Source organism: Vulpes lagopus, chromosome 7, assembly GCF_018345385.1.
Source record: "Vulpes lagopus strain Blue_001 chromosome 7, ASM1834538v1, whole genome shotgun sequence".
NCBI classification, from domain to species: domain Eukaryota; kingdom Metazoa; phylum Chordata; class Mammalia; order Carnivora; family Canidae; genus Vulpes; species Vulpes lagopus.
In genome coordinates, this window is record NC_054830.1 from 13,654,036 (window position 1) to 13,669,049 (window position 15,014).

The 15,014-nt window shown below is 57.1% G+C and overlaps 1 protein-coding gene across 1 annotated transcript; it reads left to right on the top strand.

Moving 5' to 3' along the window:
- Window positions 1-5,873: 5,873 nt before the first annotated feature.
- TMEM59L (transmembrane protein 59 like) lies at window positions 5,874-11,497 on the top strand. Its single transcript, XM_041760664.1, has 8 exons — window positions 5,874-6,125; window positions 7,027-7,183; window positions 7,285-7,394; window positions 8,911-9,063; window positions 9,639-9,741; window positions 10,285-10,402; window positions 10,510-10,627; window positions 10,866-11,497. The coding sequence occupies exons 1-8, from the start codon at window positions 5,958-5,960 to the stop codon at window positions 10,992-10,994; spliced, it is 1,056 nt and encodes a 351-aa protein (XP_041616598.1). The 5' UTR covers window positions 5,874-5,957; the 3' UTR covers window positions 10,995-11,497.
- The last annotated feature ends 3,517 nt before the right edge of the window (window positions 11,498-15,014 follow it).

Sequence of the window (15,014 nt, forward strand, 5' to 3'; positions counted from 1 at the left end):
GCCCGCCCGCGGGCACCGCGCGCCCCACCCGTCCGGCCTCCGCCCCGCCGCGCACCGCGCGCGCCCTGTCCCGCCGCCCGGAAGCCCCCACTCAGCCCCTACCAGCCTGAGAACTCTCTTTCCAACCCCGCCAGCTCCAGGCTCCCCACCCCCAATCTGGGACCTGGCTCCCCCAATCCCGCTTCCATACCCCTGCCCACTTCCCTGCGCCCTGCTCTCAGCCCTGTGCCCCTAAGTGTCTCCTGCGGCCCCCGGCCCAGGCCCGCTCCTCCTCCCATCCTGTCTCGGCCCCCACCCCAGCTTTTGGCCCCGCCCCCCGGAGTGGTCCCCAAGCCCCGCCTGCTCCCATTTCCACCCCGCGTCCTTCCCCAGGGGCCTAAGAGTCGCACCCTCCCCAGCCCCACGCCCTGGACGCGCGGGTCCCATCGCTCTCGGCCCAGCGCCCCCCGCCTCCCACTTCATCCCGCCTCTCCTTGGTCCTCCGCGCGCAGCCTCGGTCCCAGGCTTTGCTGGAGGGAAGACTGAGAAAAAGCTGGAAGGCAACGGAGTCCCGGGCCCTCGCCCTGGCTCAGCTGTCCACTTCACGCAGGACAGAGCTGAGATTCCTCGGGGGGCTCTTGGGGACCTTAGAAGGGAGCTCTCGCGTGTACAGACGCGGAGAAATGGGCCCCCGTGGGAGCGGGAACCGGGGTTTGCTGAGGTCCCGCAAGCGGGACGCGGAGGATTCCCAGGAGAGCCGTAAGGAGCTCCCCCCCGACTCAGTGACACCCCTCCCCACGGAAACATCAGTTCAGCGGCCCGCGGGTGGGGTGCGCCACGCAGTGAGTAATCGCTCCGGCGGCCGCCGCCCGCCGACTCCAGGTAACGCCGGCTGCCGGGAGCGACGCATAGAGTCTGTCTTCCTTTTTTTTGCGCTGGGATCCTTCTCCGTGTTATTATTCTTGGCCACTGCTTGGGTTTCGGGACCCCTCCTGGCCGGGGTGCCTCACCCGCCTCCTCTTGGGCAGCACCCGATTCTGCGCCCGATAGAAGGGCTCCTGGCTTCCAACGCGAGGCTTAGGGGGTGCTAAGGGGGATGAGAGTTCCAGGGAACCTCCAGCCCCGAAGTTGGAGTCTCAGCCCTGCCCCCAGCGGTATGCCCAGAGAGAGGAAGGGCTCTAACTTCCCCTTACAGGGGGGTTCCCTTAGAGGCCTGGACCCTCTTTCCAGATCCCTAACCAGTCAACAGGGTAAAAGTGTCTGAGGGTGACTCAGGAGTCCCCACATTGTTTGCTCAAGACTACCCTCCACCCCTGTTACTTGGATCCCCAGTTTAGACCCCAGACTGATTGGAAGACAGGATCCTGGAGGCTCTGCACACCCAGGATCTGGATTCTGGATGGGCTTATAAGGGGGAGAGTAAAGCCCTGGAGTGGTACACTGCTATTTACTGATGCAATCAGGCCTCTCAGCCTCAGTTTTCTGCTCTGTACAGTGGGCTGCTCCCAGCCAGCTGTGAGAGGATGAAATGTTACAGAAGGTGCCACAGTCGAAGCCCTTGGCACAGTGTCTGGCACTGGAGGCATGTTCTTTTGGAGCAGGGATGGTCCCCAGTCTCAGTTTGTCACCTCTGAAAAAAGGGGCCATAGTTCCACCTGCCAGGTGATCCAGAGGGTTAAGAGGCGGTGGCAGTTCTGGACTGGAATTGTGTTTCCAGCATACCCACGTCCCTCCCCGACAACCTCTGCCCTGAAAAGTTTGACTCCCTCCTGGAGGACTTCAGGCTCCTGGAGTTAAATCTTGATATTTTCCCCCCAATCTCTGCTCCTCCCCCCAGTCATCCCTGGGTTTCGGGAAAAGGTTCCCCCACCCACCCAGGTGCTCGGGCCAGAGACCTGGAGGCGTGCGTGACAACTCTCTCCTTCGCTCATCCCCCACGTCCAATCCATCAGCAAATCCTGTTGGCTCTGATTCCAAAACACATCCCCATTCTGAGATTCTGACCCCTTCTCCCCACCCAATCCGGGTCCAGGCCCCACCATCTCCCTCTGGGATATACTGCCTGGCTTCCTCCTGGGCTTCCCTGGCGACCCTCCTGCCCTTGTCTGCACAGCAGGCAGAGGGAGCTTTTAAAAGAAGCAAAGCGGGTCTTTTCTGCCCAGCCACCCTATCCCCCCTCCTCTCCCTGCTTCTCCTTCATTCTCCTTTTCCCTTTCCTCTCCCTCACTTCGCTCCAGCCACTGCAGCCCTGTTTCCCAAACACACCATGCTTGTTGCTATCACAGGGTCTTTGCAGATTTGCTGTTCCCTCTGCAGGGATGCGTTTCCCCCACATCTCCCCCTCCCCCCCTCCCACTTAGCACCTTTTCTTCCGTCAGGTCGTGGGTCAAGTGTCACCTCAGAGCCCCCCCCCCCTTCCAGGCACTCTTCATCCCCTTCACCTTTTAAAGTTGTCTTTGTAACACAGCTCTTTGAACCTGGTCTTTCTCTTGAGACTTATTTTCTTTAAAACTCTGAGTGCCCTGAGAGCCATTAGGACCTCATGCTGGGCCCAGTGAGGGCCACAGAAGAGCTAAAGGAATATTTGCAAAATGGAAGGATGGGGAATTCTCAGTTCTTCCAAGTGGCAAGAAAACTCAATCCCAATGAATCATGCTACTTGGGGTCCCAGTAAGACCCACACCCCTGACTTGCTATGTGACCCAAGCTGGTAACCATCCCTCTCTGGTCCTTACCCATAGAAGGGTAAGGATCATTTGCCCAGCCCTGCCCTGAGCAAGCCCTTTATCCCCTGGGTAATCTTCACTTCATACCTTTGACTTTAAGGAAAGAGATTTGACCCCCAGGTGCTGGCTTCCCTGCCTTCGGTGCTCCCAGCCGCTTAACCCTTTCCTTCCCAGTCCCACCGCCTTTTGCACTGGCAGGGGAACCAGCATTGACGGAACTTCTGGCAAATATTGACCCAAGTCCTTGAAGGTGGCTGGGAATGTACTGAGGGGGCAGATGAAGAGAGGGCCCTCCCAGGGCAGGGGGAGGGCTCCTTCTTAGTCTGCACACTCTGCATCTAAGAATTCAGTTGGGGGAGATGGTCCAGCCCTAGCTCCCTGTGTAATTGGAGAGCATTGAGGGGACACAGGGGAAAAGGCAGTGGTAATAGCACCTTCAGTGGCCCATAGGAAAGGAGAGCCAGTGGGAGTGAGCAGAGCACAGAACTGCTTCTCCCATGCTGAGACCCCCATGCTCAGGGCCCCTCAGTATAGGATTTTCTGCCCATGTGTTCCAGGCCTGCATTCCCAGGAAACAGGGGCAATGTGGGTCCAGACCTGGACATGAGGTTGGGACAGCAGAACCTGGGTTCAAGACCTGTGTTTGGGAGAAGGTGGGGCTTTATCATTTCTACCCTGGAGTTTGAGCCTGGGTAGCTGGGATGCGTAGGTTCAAAGCTTTGGACACTGCACTTGAAAAATTCAGACCCCGTAGGCATTGGAGGTGGGACCTCAGGAGTGCTGCCTAGGTCTAGGTCAGGACCCCTGCACACCCCGCCACGGAGGCCTGCGTTCTCTGCCCCTCTGTATCCTGGAGAACCTCGGATGTCTGGGTTGCAGGAGGCGCCAGCTGCGGTGTGTGTGCGGGGGGTGACAGCTGTGCCCCTTCCCCCCCACCCCCACTGTCAGCAAGCGCCGGCGCCAGGGTGCCGTGCCTCCTCCTCAGCCTGTACCCAGCTTGAGGGTGGGGGTCAGCGGGGTCGTGGTGAGGGCGGCAAGGGACAAAGGGCGCTTGTCCGATGCCCGCCCTGACCTCGGCCGCCGCTTCCCGGACGCCCGGCCCGCCGCTGATTCACGCCCAGGCCCGCCGCAGCGCCCCGCGCCTGCCGCCCCCGGCCGGGCCGCCCCGGGGGGTAGGAAGTGGGGGGGGGCGAGGGGCGGCGCCGAGTCAACTTTCCCTCTTAAGCCCCGAAGGAATGTCGGCGGATTTCCTGAAACCCGACCCCGGCCGCCCGCCGGCCCTCCGCCCCTCACCTGGACCTGCTCCCTCGGGAACGGCAGGAGGGGCGCGGGGGCTCACCTGGGGGGCCAGGGTCAAGTCCTCCTTCCGCTCCCGCCCCCAGCGGCCTCGTAGAGCGGAAAGGGGGGTGGGGGGGCGGCAACCCAGCCCTCTGGTTCAACTCCGGCAACCTAGACCAGCGCCCCTTCTCTGGCCTCAGTTTCCCCTTCTGCCAGAGGATGCGGGGAGTCCTTCCTTCCTGTTGCGCTTTAAGCGACGCCTCCTGTGCCCGATGCTCCAACCTCCGCCCGCCTCCCTTGGCTTCTTTCGCTTGTATCTGGGCCCACTCCTTCTCCCACCCCGAGCCTCAGTTTCCTCATCTGTAAATTAGACAACGCTACGGGTACTTCCTTAGGGGTTGTTGCAAGAAAATACCTGGGAAGGGCTTTGTTTGGAATGAATGAAGCACAGTAATTGTGAGGGAGCTTAAGCGCTCAGGGCTCTGAATTGACATGTGTGGGCTTGAATCCTAGCTCTGCAGAGGGGTCCTGGAGCTTGTTTCCCACCTGTGAAATGGGAGACAGCATCGATCTTAACCAATGGCTATATCCCAAGGCACAGGCCCTGACTCGCGGGACGTTAGACCCGGGGGTTCCCTCGCTTTCGCGAAAATCGCGGGCTGGAGGCCCTTGGCGCAGGGTCGCAGCGGCGCAGCCCAGGAGGGGCGGGGCGGGGGAGGGGCCGCGCCGGGATCCAGATGTTCAGGGTCCGCCAGGCACAGCCGCGCCTGATTAAGCCACGTGGGGGCCGGCAGAGGCCGCGGAGATGAAAGCGCCGCGGCCGGCCAGGGGAGGGGGTGCGCCAGGCCCCCCCGGGGTCCCTTCCTCCTCGGCCGGAACCTGCGGCGCCCTCTGACCCGCCGACCTCCAGCGGCTGCCGCCCGGTCTGTGGGGGCGGAGCGTAGATGGAAGCCACAAGGGCGGCCGCGCGACCTCGGCAGGCACCTGCACGGGGCATGCCAGCAGGGAGGGGGGGGTCATCTTTCCAGAGGACCTAGCCTTAGAGAGGCGCCCCCCCCCCTCCACGCCTGACAGATGGAGAGGAAGCGAAGGAGACCTCTTTAACCGAGATTCACGGGGCTACAATCTGTCACCTTGGAGTATGGGAGTTATGGAAGCCAGGAGTGTCCCTGTCGATCCCAAGTTTTCCCACAAGAATTAGGAATTGTAGCAGCACTTCCACCCGCACATACTTGCTCCTCTGTGCCCCTTCCCACTCAGCTCCGGGCGAGAGGCCCCCAGTTGGGGTAGAGAGCTCTAGGTCCCTTAGGCCTGTGGATCAGGGCTGGGCCAGAAGGGGGCGAGGCTGGGGGGAACAGAAGGGCTTGCGAGGGCTTCCTACAAGGGGCAAACCAATTACAAAGTTGCTGCCCCCCTCACTAGGGTACACAGACCTTCCTGAGGCCTTCGCTAACCCAGTGCTGTGACCCCCACTCATGTCGCTCCATCTCCAGTCTCTGGCTCCAGCGCCACCGCCCTCCTACCTCTTCTTCCAACTCTCTTGCCCGCCCCAAGGCACTCGGTGTTCCCTTTGCCTGGATCGCCCTCCCCGCGTGGCCGGCTCAATTTTGCCTCCTCGGGGAGGCCCTCCCGGAATCCCCTGGCCAATAGAAACCCCATCCCATCACTCTATTTGTTTCCTTTTGGCCCTTTAGCGCTGGCACAGGTCCTCTAGCCCGTGGATACGAGAGAGGTGTCACGGCACCCCCGAGATGGGACAGCCGGCGGGGGATCGTGGTCCACCTGCCCCGCCCCACCCGCACCCCGACCGTGCCGCAGCGCCGCTCCCCCGCCCGTTCTCCGCATCCCCCCGCCCCCCCTTCCCAGGCTGCCTCGCTCGGGTGACGTCAGCGACCCGGTCCCCGCCGCCACCGCTGCATCCTCGGTGCCTGCCAGGAGCCGGCGTCCCCCGAGCCCCTCGCTCCCGGCACGGCCATGGCTTCGGTCGCGCTGCTGCCGCTGCTGCTGCTGCTGCTGCTGCTGCAGCCTCCACCTGCCACCCCCGCGCCGCCAGCCCGCGACCCCTTCGCCCCGCAACTGGGGGATACGCAGAGCTGCCAGCTGCGGTGCCGCGACCGCTATCCTGGTCCGCAGCTCTCGCAGGTGAAGCGCATGCGGCGCCAGCCGGAGATCCCGAGATCTCTGCGGTGGGGGAGGGGCTGGGGTTGCGGTTCCCTCTGTTGCGAGCGCTAGATAAGGACGCTTCGGAGCGGGAAGGAGTCGGAGACGGGGGTTCAACAATGGAAGTGGGTCCCTCTGGTGAGGGAAGGACTGGAGTCCCTTCTGTCGAGGCGAGCGCTGGGGTCGGGGGTCCCTCCGATGGAGATGGGGCTCGTCTCTCCCGCGGGGGAGGGGCGGGGTGGTCCCTCTGATGGGAGAGGGTTTGGAGATGCGAGGCCCTCCGATGAATCCGGAGTTGGGGGGCCCCCAAAGGAGAGGGGACTGAGGCTTCTTAGGCCATCTCGCCGGCTCTGGCTCCGCTCTGCTGCGCAAAGACCCAGGGGCGCCCATCCCCCACATCCCTCGGGTCTGACGGTCCTCTCCTCCTCTTTCCACATCCTCCTCCCTAACCCCCCCCCCAAGAGCTACCAGCCCCCATTCGTAGCCTCACCCCTACCAGCTGGATCTCCATTTTCCCGGTCCAGAGAAGATGACAGAACCTCCTCCTCTTAGCCTCCTCCCTCCTTCCTCAGGCCTGAGGGTCCCCCTCAATCCCTACCCTCTTGATGTGGGGGCCGGAGGGGGGTGCATTTCTCTCCAGCTTATCCATTTTACAACCATTGCCCAAATCCAGTGTCCTCCATGGTCCATCCCCCTCTCTTCCTTGGAGCTAAGAACCCCCACTGATATTCTTAGCCTTCTCCTCCCTACCTCAGTCTCTCTGGATTTGGGAGAGGAGGAGGAGAGGACAACGAATCTATGTCCTGCTCTGAGTGGGGTGCTTCCAGTGCCGACCTCCTCCTACCCCTCCCCTTGGCCTGAACCCCCATGTTTCCTCTCCCAGGCAGAGCTTGAGGAGGAGGAACCTTCTGAGTCCCCATATGAGTATGACAGGGCTGTCCTGATCAGCGCTTGTGAGCGTGGCTGCCGCCTCTTCTCCATCTGCCGATTTGTGGCAAGGAGCTCCAAGCCTAATGCCACCCAGACTGAGTGTGAAGCAGGTGAGGGCTGGCCGGGTGGGCCCAGGTGGGGAGAGGTGGCCTGGGAAGGGTCACCCTCCAGTCACCCCTTCTGCCCCCTCCCCCTCCCACCTCACCCCCAGCCTGTGTGGAGGCCTATGTGAAGGAAACGGAGCAGCAGGCCTGCAGCGAGGGCTGCTGGAGCCAGAACCCGGAGCCGGAGCCTGAACCTGAGCCTGAGCCAGAGCAGAAGGTGGGTGCCCTCCCACCTGTGGCCCTGGGACCCTTCCCCCTCCTCTCTATGCGCTGCCCCCCAAATCTGCACTCACATCCAGAATCTCCCAGGCTCTGTAGTCAGTTCTGGGCTTGCTTACTGGGTATCCTCGATGGAGTCATGGCTTGTCTCAAGCTTCAGTTATCATCTCTGTGATATGGGAAGTGCTCTCCCCTCCCATCACCTTACAAGGAGTAAATGGCAGGAAACAGCCAGAGTTTATCCATTATTTGCCCTGGTCCAGTCCTGACCACAGCCTGTACCAAGTTCCTCGTGCCACCTAGAGGCACCTGGGACAGTGTCACTGTCATTTCGTGCCCACAAAGCAATGACCGAGGTCACACAGTTAGGGCTGTATAAGAGATGGGATTTATTTTTTTTAAGATTTTATTTATTTATTCATGAGAGACACACAGAGGGAGGCAGAGACATGGGCAGAGGGAGAAGCAGGCTCCCTGCAGAGAGCCTGATGCAGAACCCAATCCCGGGACCCCAGGATCACACCCCAAGCCAAAGGCAGATGCTCAACCACTGAGCCACCTAGGCGTCCCTAGAGATAGGGTCTAAAGCCAGTACCACCAAGGCTTGTGACCACCCCTCGCCTCACTCATCTTCAGCTATCATAGCTAACTTTATTGAATACACCTACTGCATGCCAGGTGCAGGTCTAAGCACTTTCCTTTTGGTGAACAGGTGGTCACTATCATGGGAAGGGGCACTGAGAACTGAGTTTTGGGGAAGAACAATCCCCTCACCCCCACCCCAGGGAGAAATAACAACTGATCACCTGGTATGTCCATGAGTGAGTCTAGGAAACACTGTGTCAGGGGAAACTAAGGCACAGGAAGTCATTTATCACATCCAGAGATCCATGGACTGAGATTCCCCAGAAAGCTCTTCCCCCTCACCCATTGTCCTCCACCTCCTCCAGGCCTTCATTGTTCATAAAAGCATGCTGCACTATCATTCCCTTCTTTTTTTAAAGATTTTATTTATTTATTCATGAGCAACACAGAGAGAGAGACCGAGAGAGAGAGGCAGAGACACAGGCAGAGAGAGAAGCAGGCTCCATGCAGGGAGCCTGACATGGGACTTGATCCCCGGTCTCCAGGATCATGCCCCGGGCTGCAGGCGTCGCCAAACCGCTGTGCCACCGGGGCTGCCCTACCATTCCCTTCTGTTCCAAATTCTCTCCTGACACTGTCAACATAAGAATGATGATGTGAAAATTTAAATAATAGCAGCTACTACATATTAGGCCAGAGTGCTGTGCCATCGTCTAGTAGAAAACTCGTAACAGCCCCATGATGGAAAAGCATCATCCCCATTTTAGGGCTCAGAGAGGGCAATCCACTTCTCCAAGGGCAACAGTGAGCCAAATGCAACGTTCATGGTATGAAGCCCTGTTGTCCCAACCCACTTAACAAATTCTAATCACGGTGAATTATCCCAACTCACCTCCCTCATGTCTTTGCCTTGGGCTTTCCCTTGGCAGAGAAAGGTCTTGGAAGCTCCAAGCGGGGCCCTTTCGCTCCTGGACTTATTTTCCACCCTCTGCAATGACCTCGTCAACTCAGCCCAGGGCTTTGTCTCCTCCACCTGGACGTACTACCTGCAGACTGACAATGGGAAGGTGGTCGTGTTTCAGGTGAGGGGTCTGGCAGGGGCCATGCCAGGGTGGTAGGCAGGTGATCAGGGTCAGAATGTGGGATGCATTGGTTCTTGGCTCATGGGATGCAAAGTCCTCAGGTGATCAATGTTCAGACACAGCTAGACTCGGGTTTGCTGTCTCCCTCCCCTTGACTTGATTCTGCTTTCCTTTGTGGGGGCTGCATTCCCAGGCCAGCTCTTTCCTCCTGAAGCTGGGTAATTGCCTAAGGCTCTAGATGATAACCTCTCTGAAGTCTTAACGAAATCAGGACTTACTTTGATTGGCCCTGGCTGGGTCATGCGACCATCTCAGCCAATCCCTGTGATTTTATTGGCTTGGTCTAGATAGTGTTCTACTTCAAGAGCTAAAGGATGGGGTCAAGAGGAATTGAGATGCCCACGAGCAGAGAACCATATCCCTGATGTCACAGCCCACAGCCCCACGGAAGGGTGTCCTCTCTGCACCCAGTGGAACTAAGTGCCAGCTGGGCATGGGACATAGAGATGTGCTTCCCAGGGCCAAGGTGGCACCTTTCTAAATGGTTCTTCTATGCTGTCTTGTTCCTGACCCAGACCCAGCCTGTGGTAGAGAGCCTAGGGCATGAGGGGGCCCGTCTGCAGCGAGTAGAAGTGACCTGGCGGGGGTCCCACCCTGAGGCCTTGGAGGTGCACGTGGGTAAGGTCCAGGTCTAGACCAATGTTCCTTCCACAGGTGGCTCCACTGCTCTAAGGAATCCTTTTGGCAAATGAACCCTCTAGGAATGGGATTTCTGTCTCCCAACTCTTAGAGTCCCTTGGCCAATCTTCCAGGGTTCTATGACCCATCCCCCATGGTTCTGTGGTCTGTTTCCCAGGATTTCACAGTCCATCTCCAGGGTTCTGTGATTCTTCTGGGGATTCATGATCCTTTTCCCAGGCTTCCTTGGTCCACCTCCCAGGGTCTGTCTCCCAGGATTTTGTGATTCATCTTCCTCCATTCCATGATCTATCTCCTAGGGCTCCATGGTCCATTTCCCAGGATTCCATGATCCATCTCCTAGGGTTCCATAGGGTTCCATGGTCTATCTCCAGGGTTCCACAGTCCATTTCCCAGGGTTCTGATCTACTCTAGGGTTCCATGTCCCACTACCCTAGGTCCTGACCTCTTTTCTCCTCTCCATGGCTGCTGTGGCCTCCTGGGGGTGGCCTGGGGGCTGCTAAGAGGTGACCTGTCTCTCAGACCCTGTAGGCCCCTTGGACAAGGTAAGGAAGGCCAAGATCCGAGTCAAGACCAGCAGTAAGGCCAAAGTGGAGTCTGATGAGCTGCAGGACAACGACTTCCTCAGTTGCATGTCCCGGTGGGTGGCAGGACCCTGGGGGTGGGATGGGAGTGTAGCTGGAGGGGAGGGTTTCCCAAACTCCACTAGGACCACTGAGCGTGCCGTCTGGGCTCTGGGTGGGCCAGGCGCTCAGGGCTCCCTCGCTGGATCCTGGCCTGCTGCCTCTTCCTTTCTGTGTTGGTGATGCTGTGGCTGAGCTGCTCCACCCTGGTGACCGCACCTGGCCAGCACCTCAAGTTCCAGGTGGGCGGGGCTGGGTGGAGGGGTGGGAGAGGGCTGCTCCTTGGGCCACCCACTCTCCCCTGGAGGCAGGGTCCCCTGGCTTGTTGTGTGACACTGGGCAAGTTTCTTCACTTCCTTATGAAGCAGGGGGAACAGAGCCAACCCTTAGTTGGGGTGACTTGAGATCAGGGGTGGGAAGGAGCCTTGGCAGGGTGGGGGCTCAGTAGCCCTCCCTCCCTCCCTCTTCCTCCCCCTGCAGCCCCTGACCCTGGAGCAGCACAAGGGCTTCATGGTAGAGCCAGACTGGCCCCTGTATCCTCCCCCATCGCATGCCTTTGGGGACAGCCCCCCACCCTACAAGCTGAAGCTGGACCTGACCAAGCTGTAGGTCTTCATCTGCCCATGCATCACCAAGTGCACGGGCTCCTCGGGCCTCACTTGCTCTGTGCCCAGGAATCCAGGTCAGGGTGGGACCATCCTTGGGCTCCTCTACCCCCAATCCTCCTTTCCCCAGTCCCGCTCTTTGCCCCTCTGGGTCCTGGAATTGCCGTGCCCCCACTGGGGGGGTGGGTGGGATCTGATTTTGGTTCCTCCCTGCTCCCCTCCCCCAGAGTGTGCTACTTTTGTCTTCTATCTTGTAGCTTCTTGAGTATTCAAACCCCAGTTCTGTGCTGCCTTCCTCCTTTCTCCCTTGGAGAGTCGGGGCTGAGGGCACAGGGGAACCACCCTGTGCTAGGGCTCCCTCCTCCCCACCCCCCCTCCAGAGATCCAGTCCCAAGAGAGGAGGCCCCTGAGAGAGTTGGTGGGGTTGTAGCTCCATGCTGGGAGGGCGACTGAGGCTGGGGTTGCAACATGGGGGTCAGAAGGAATAAACCATGTATATAAAAGATATTCTGGACTGAGCCTACTTCTGTTTGTCTTTCCATCTGCCCTTGGGAGAGTAGTCTGAGCATGGCCATGGCCCGTGTCCACTTGGCCCTTTCTGAGATAGGGATAGCCCTGGGAACTCCCCATGGCTTACAGAAGGACAGACCCTCTGTTGCTGCCCAGCCCATCTCACACTTCTGATTAGGGATGTCCCTGGAAAAGTGACTTTTGCTACTCACTTGGCCCAGATGGGTCAGTACCACTTCTTGCTCCCCTTTTAGGATCCCTCCTATGAAATGCATAGTTGAATCTTGAGGAGGATAGTTGTTAACATTGCAACCATCTGGTTGCCATACCCCTTTCTTTTGGAGATCAAGTCCCACACTGCCTCACTGGGGGCAACTGCAGAGTGATGATGGTGGGTCCTATCCCCTTCCCTATCCAAGGGATCTAGACTTGGCGTTCTTACCCTGTACTTTGCATTTGAGAGGAGTCTTGCAGGAAAGGAGCAGCCTACCCTGATGAGGCCTCAGCCATGGCTCTCATCCTTCCTGCCCATTCTGCAGACTCCCACATATCCTTCCAGATAAATCCTCTTATAGCTTCAGTCAATTGAAGTGGTTTCTATTGCTGGCAACCACAGATTTCTGGGGAGAGTTTGGGATGAAGGGTGTGGTGGTCAGAGGCTAATGGAGGCCTATGGGTGACAGGTGGGTGGGGGCGGGGTGGGGTTAGAGGGAACCAAGTGGGGCTGATTATTGGCTGTCCATCCTTCACCTTGCCTTGTGTCCCAGGAGGTGGTGATCCACTTGGGCACTCTGCCTTTTGCTAGAGTCAGCCGGGGAGGAAGGTAGGGTGGGCAGGGATCAGCACAGGCAGGAGGTAGGAGGAAGGAAGAGTGAAAAGTCAGGATGTTTCCTAGTGTCCCTCCCTGAATCCCCCCAACCTTCAGCCTATGCATGGTCACAGATCCCCACTACTGCTCACCCAGGGTGCTGTGCCCCCTCATATCAGTTACCCAACCCTGCTAACACCTTTGCAAATAGCCCCTTTGCTACAAGTCCTGAGGCATCAATTCTGAGCAGCTCCTGCCTGATACCATGAGCATCAGGATTCAACCTTAAGAGACAATTGAGTCCTCCAGGTATTGTTCTGGGTCCTAGTGGGGTTTCAAGGCAGCCCCTTGGAATGTTGCCAAGAAATGATACCTGGGTGGTGGTAAGAAGCAGCGGCAGACCAATGCTGCCCAGTAGAACTTCCTGCGGTGATGGAAGCATTCTTTCTGCAACACCCCCAGCCACATGGCCTTATGGATCCCTTGCAATGTGGCCAGTATGACTGAAGTACTCCAGTTCCCATTCTATTTTGTTAGTTAGTGTACCTTTAAGGTTTTTCCTCTATTTTTTTATGATGGGAAAGATATACATATCACATTTTAATCAGTTTATTTTATTTATTTTATTTTTTATTTTTATTTTATTTTTTTTAAAGACTTTATTCATGAGAAACACACACCCACACAGAGTGAGAGAGAGAGAGACAGAGAGAGAGGCAGAGGGAGAAGCAGGCTCCATGCAGGGAGCCCGACGTGGGACTTGATCCCGGTCTCCAGGATCACACTCTGGGCTGAAGGCTGCGCTAAACCGCTGAGCCACCTGGGCTGCCCAATCAGGTTTTTTTTTTTTTAAGATTTATTTATTTATTTGGGAGAGAGAGGAGTAGGGGGAGAGGCAGAGGGAGAGGGAAAGAATCTCAAGCAGACTCCTGACTGAGAACGGAGCCTGATGTGGAGCTTGATCTCATGACCCTGGGATCATGGCTTGACCCAAAATCAAGAGTCAGATGCTTAACCACTTGAGTCACCTAGGCACCCCAAAAGTTTTTTTTTTTTTAATTTTTTTTGTTTAAGGCTTCACATCCAGCGTGGAGTGCAATATGGGGCTTGAACTCATGACCTTGAGATCAAGACCTGAGATGAGGGCAGCCCGGGTGTTTCAGCGGTTTAGCTCTGCCTTCAGCCCAGGGTCTGATCCTAGAAACCCGGGATTGAGTCCCACATCGGGCTCCCTGCATGGAACCTGCTTCTCCCTCTGCTTGTGGAAATTTTATTAAAAAATAAAATAAATAAAAATAAAAACCGATTAAAGTGGGGCACCTGGGTGGCTCCATTGGTTAAGCATCAGACTCTTGACCTCACCTCAGGTGTTTTTTTTTTTTTTAAGATTTCATTTATTTATTCATGAGAAACAGAGAGAGAGAGAGAGAGAGAGAGGCAGAGACATAGGCAGAGGGAGAAGCAGGCTCCATGCACCGGGAGCCCGACGTGGGACTCGATCCCGGGTCTTCAGGATCATGCCCTGGGCTGAAGGCAGGCGCCAAACCACTGCGCCACCCAGGGATTCCCCCCTTTCATCAGTTTTTAAATGTACAATTCTGTGACATTAGGTTCATCTGCAATATTGTGTGACCATTACCACTATTTACATGGCTACTGTAACTGCTCAGTCCAGCTCAAAGGGGACCCTAGTGGTCCTTTCCCTCATATACTGGCGCTGCCCACAGCCTCCCATCTCAATGGCTCCGAACACCTGGCTGGCATCTTGAGTCTTCCCTGTCCTTCCACCTTATCCCATTGGCTGGGCCTGTCCCCCCCCCCCCCCCCAGCCTACATGCTTCTCTTTATCTCCATGGTAACCACCAAGGTCTAGGCCACTACTACCTTTGTTCAACAACTGCCCCCACCTCCCCTTGGAGCTCCCTGCTTCCTCTCCAACCACTCTCCAGCTCCATGTAGCAGCTTGGAGCTGTCAGGAGAAAGCAATCTGATCCCAGATATCACTCCCTTCTGGGGTTTACTGCTGCCACAAGGAGTCTAAACAGCCTCATATACCAATAAGGCATCCCCCAGTCTGGCCATGCTAACATCTCCAACCATGTCTACGGAGGCTCTCCCCATTGCTCACTATGATCCAGCCACAGTGGTTCTCTCTGGCTTCCTGAAGCCTACCTTGTTCCTTCCTGCCCCAGGACCTTTGTATTTGCATGTCCCTATGCCAGGAACTCCCTCACAGTCCTGCTGTGCCTGAGTGCTCATCTAAAAGATCTCCTCAGCAAAAGACATCCTGGCCTCCTGAGAGTGGGCCAGCATTCCCTGTTATCCCCATGTTCGGCTCCTGTCCCTACACTTAAAACATTTATAGCTGATTAATAGTCACTTGTTTCAAGGTTGACCTTCTTTAACATAATTTTATACTCTGTGAAGGCAGCTCCCAAGGGTCTTCCATGTGACCTGGCATGGGACAAGTGATTATTATTAATTATTTTTCCTTGAATGACTCCCTGTTTCTCAGACTCTAGAAGCAGCCTTACCTCGTCAAGTCCATTCCCTACATGGGGTTAAACTTTGTCCCTCCCCTGTTGACGGCGTGGGACTCCCTGTTGCCCTTGGACACCACCTGATTTCCTTTGTTTACCTTTTATTTATTTACTTTTAAGACTTTTATTTTTTAAATTAATTTTTAAATATTTTATTTAAATTCAA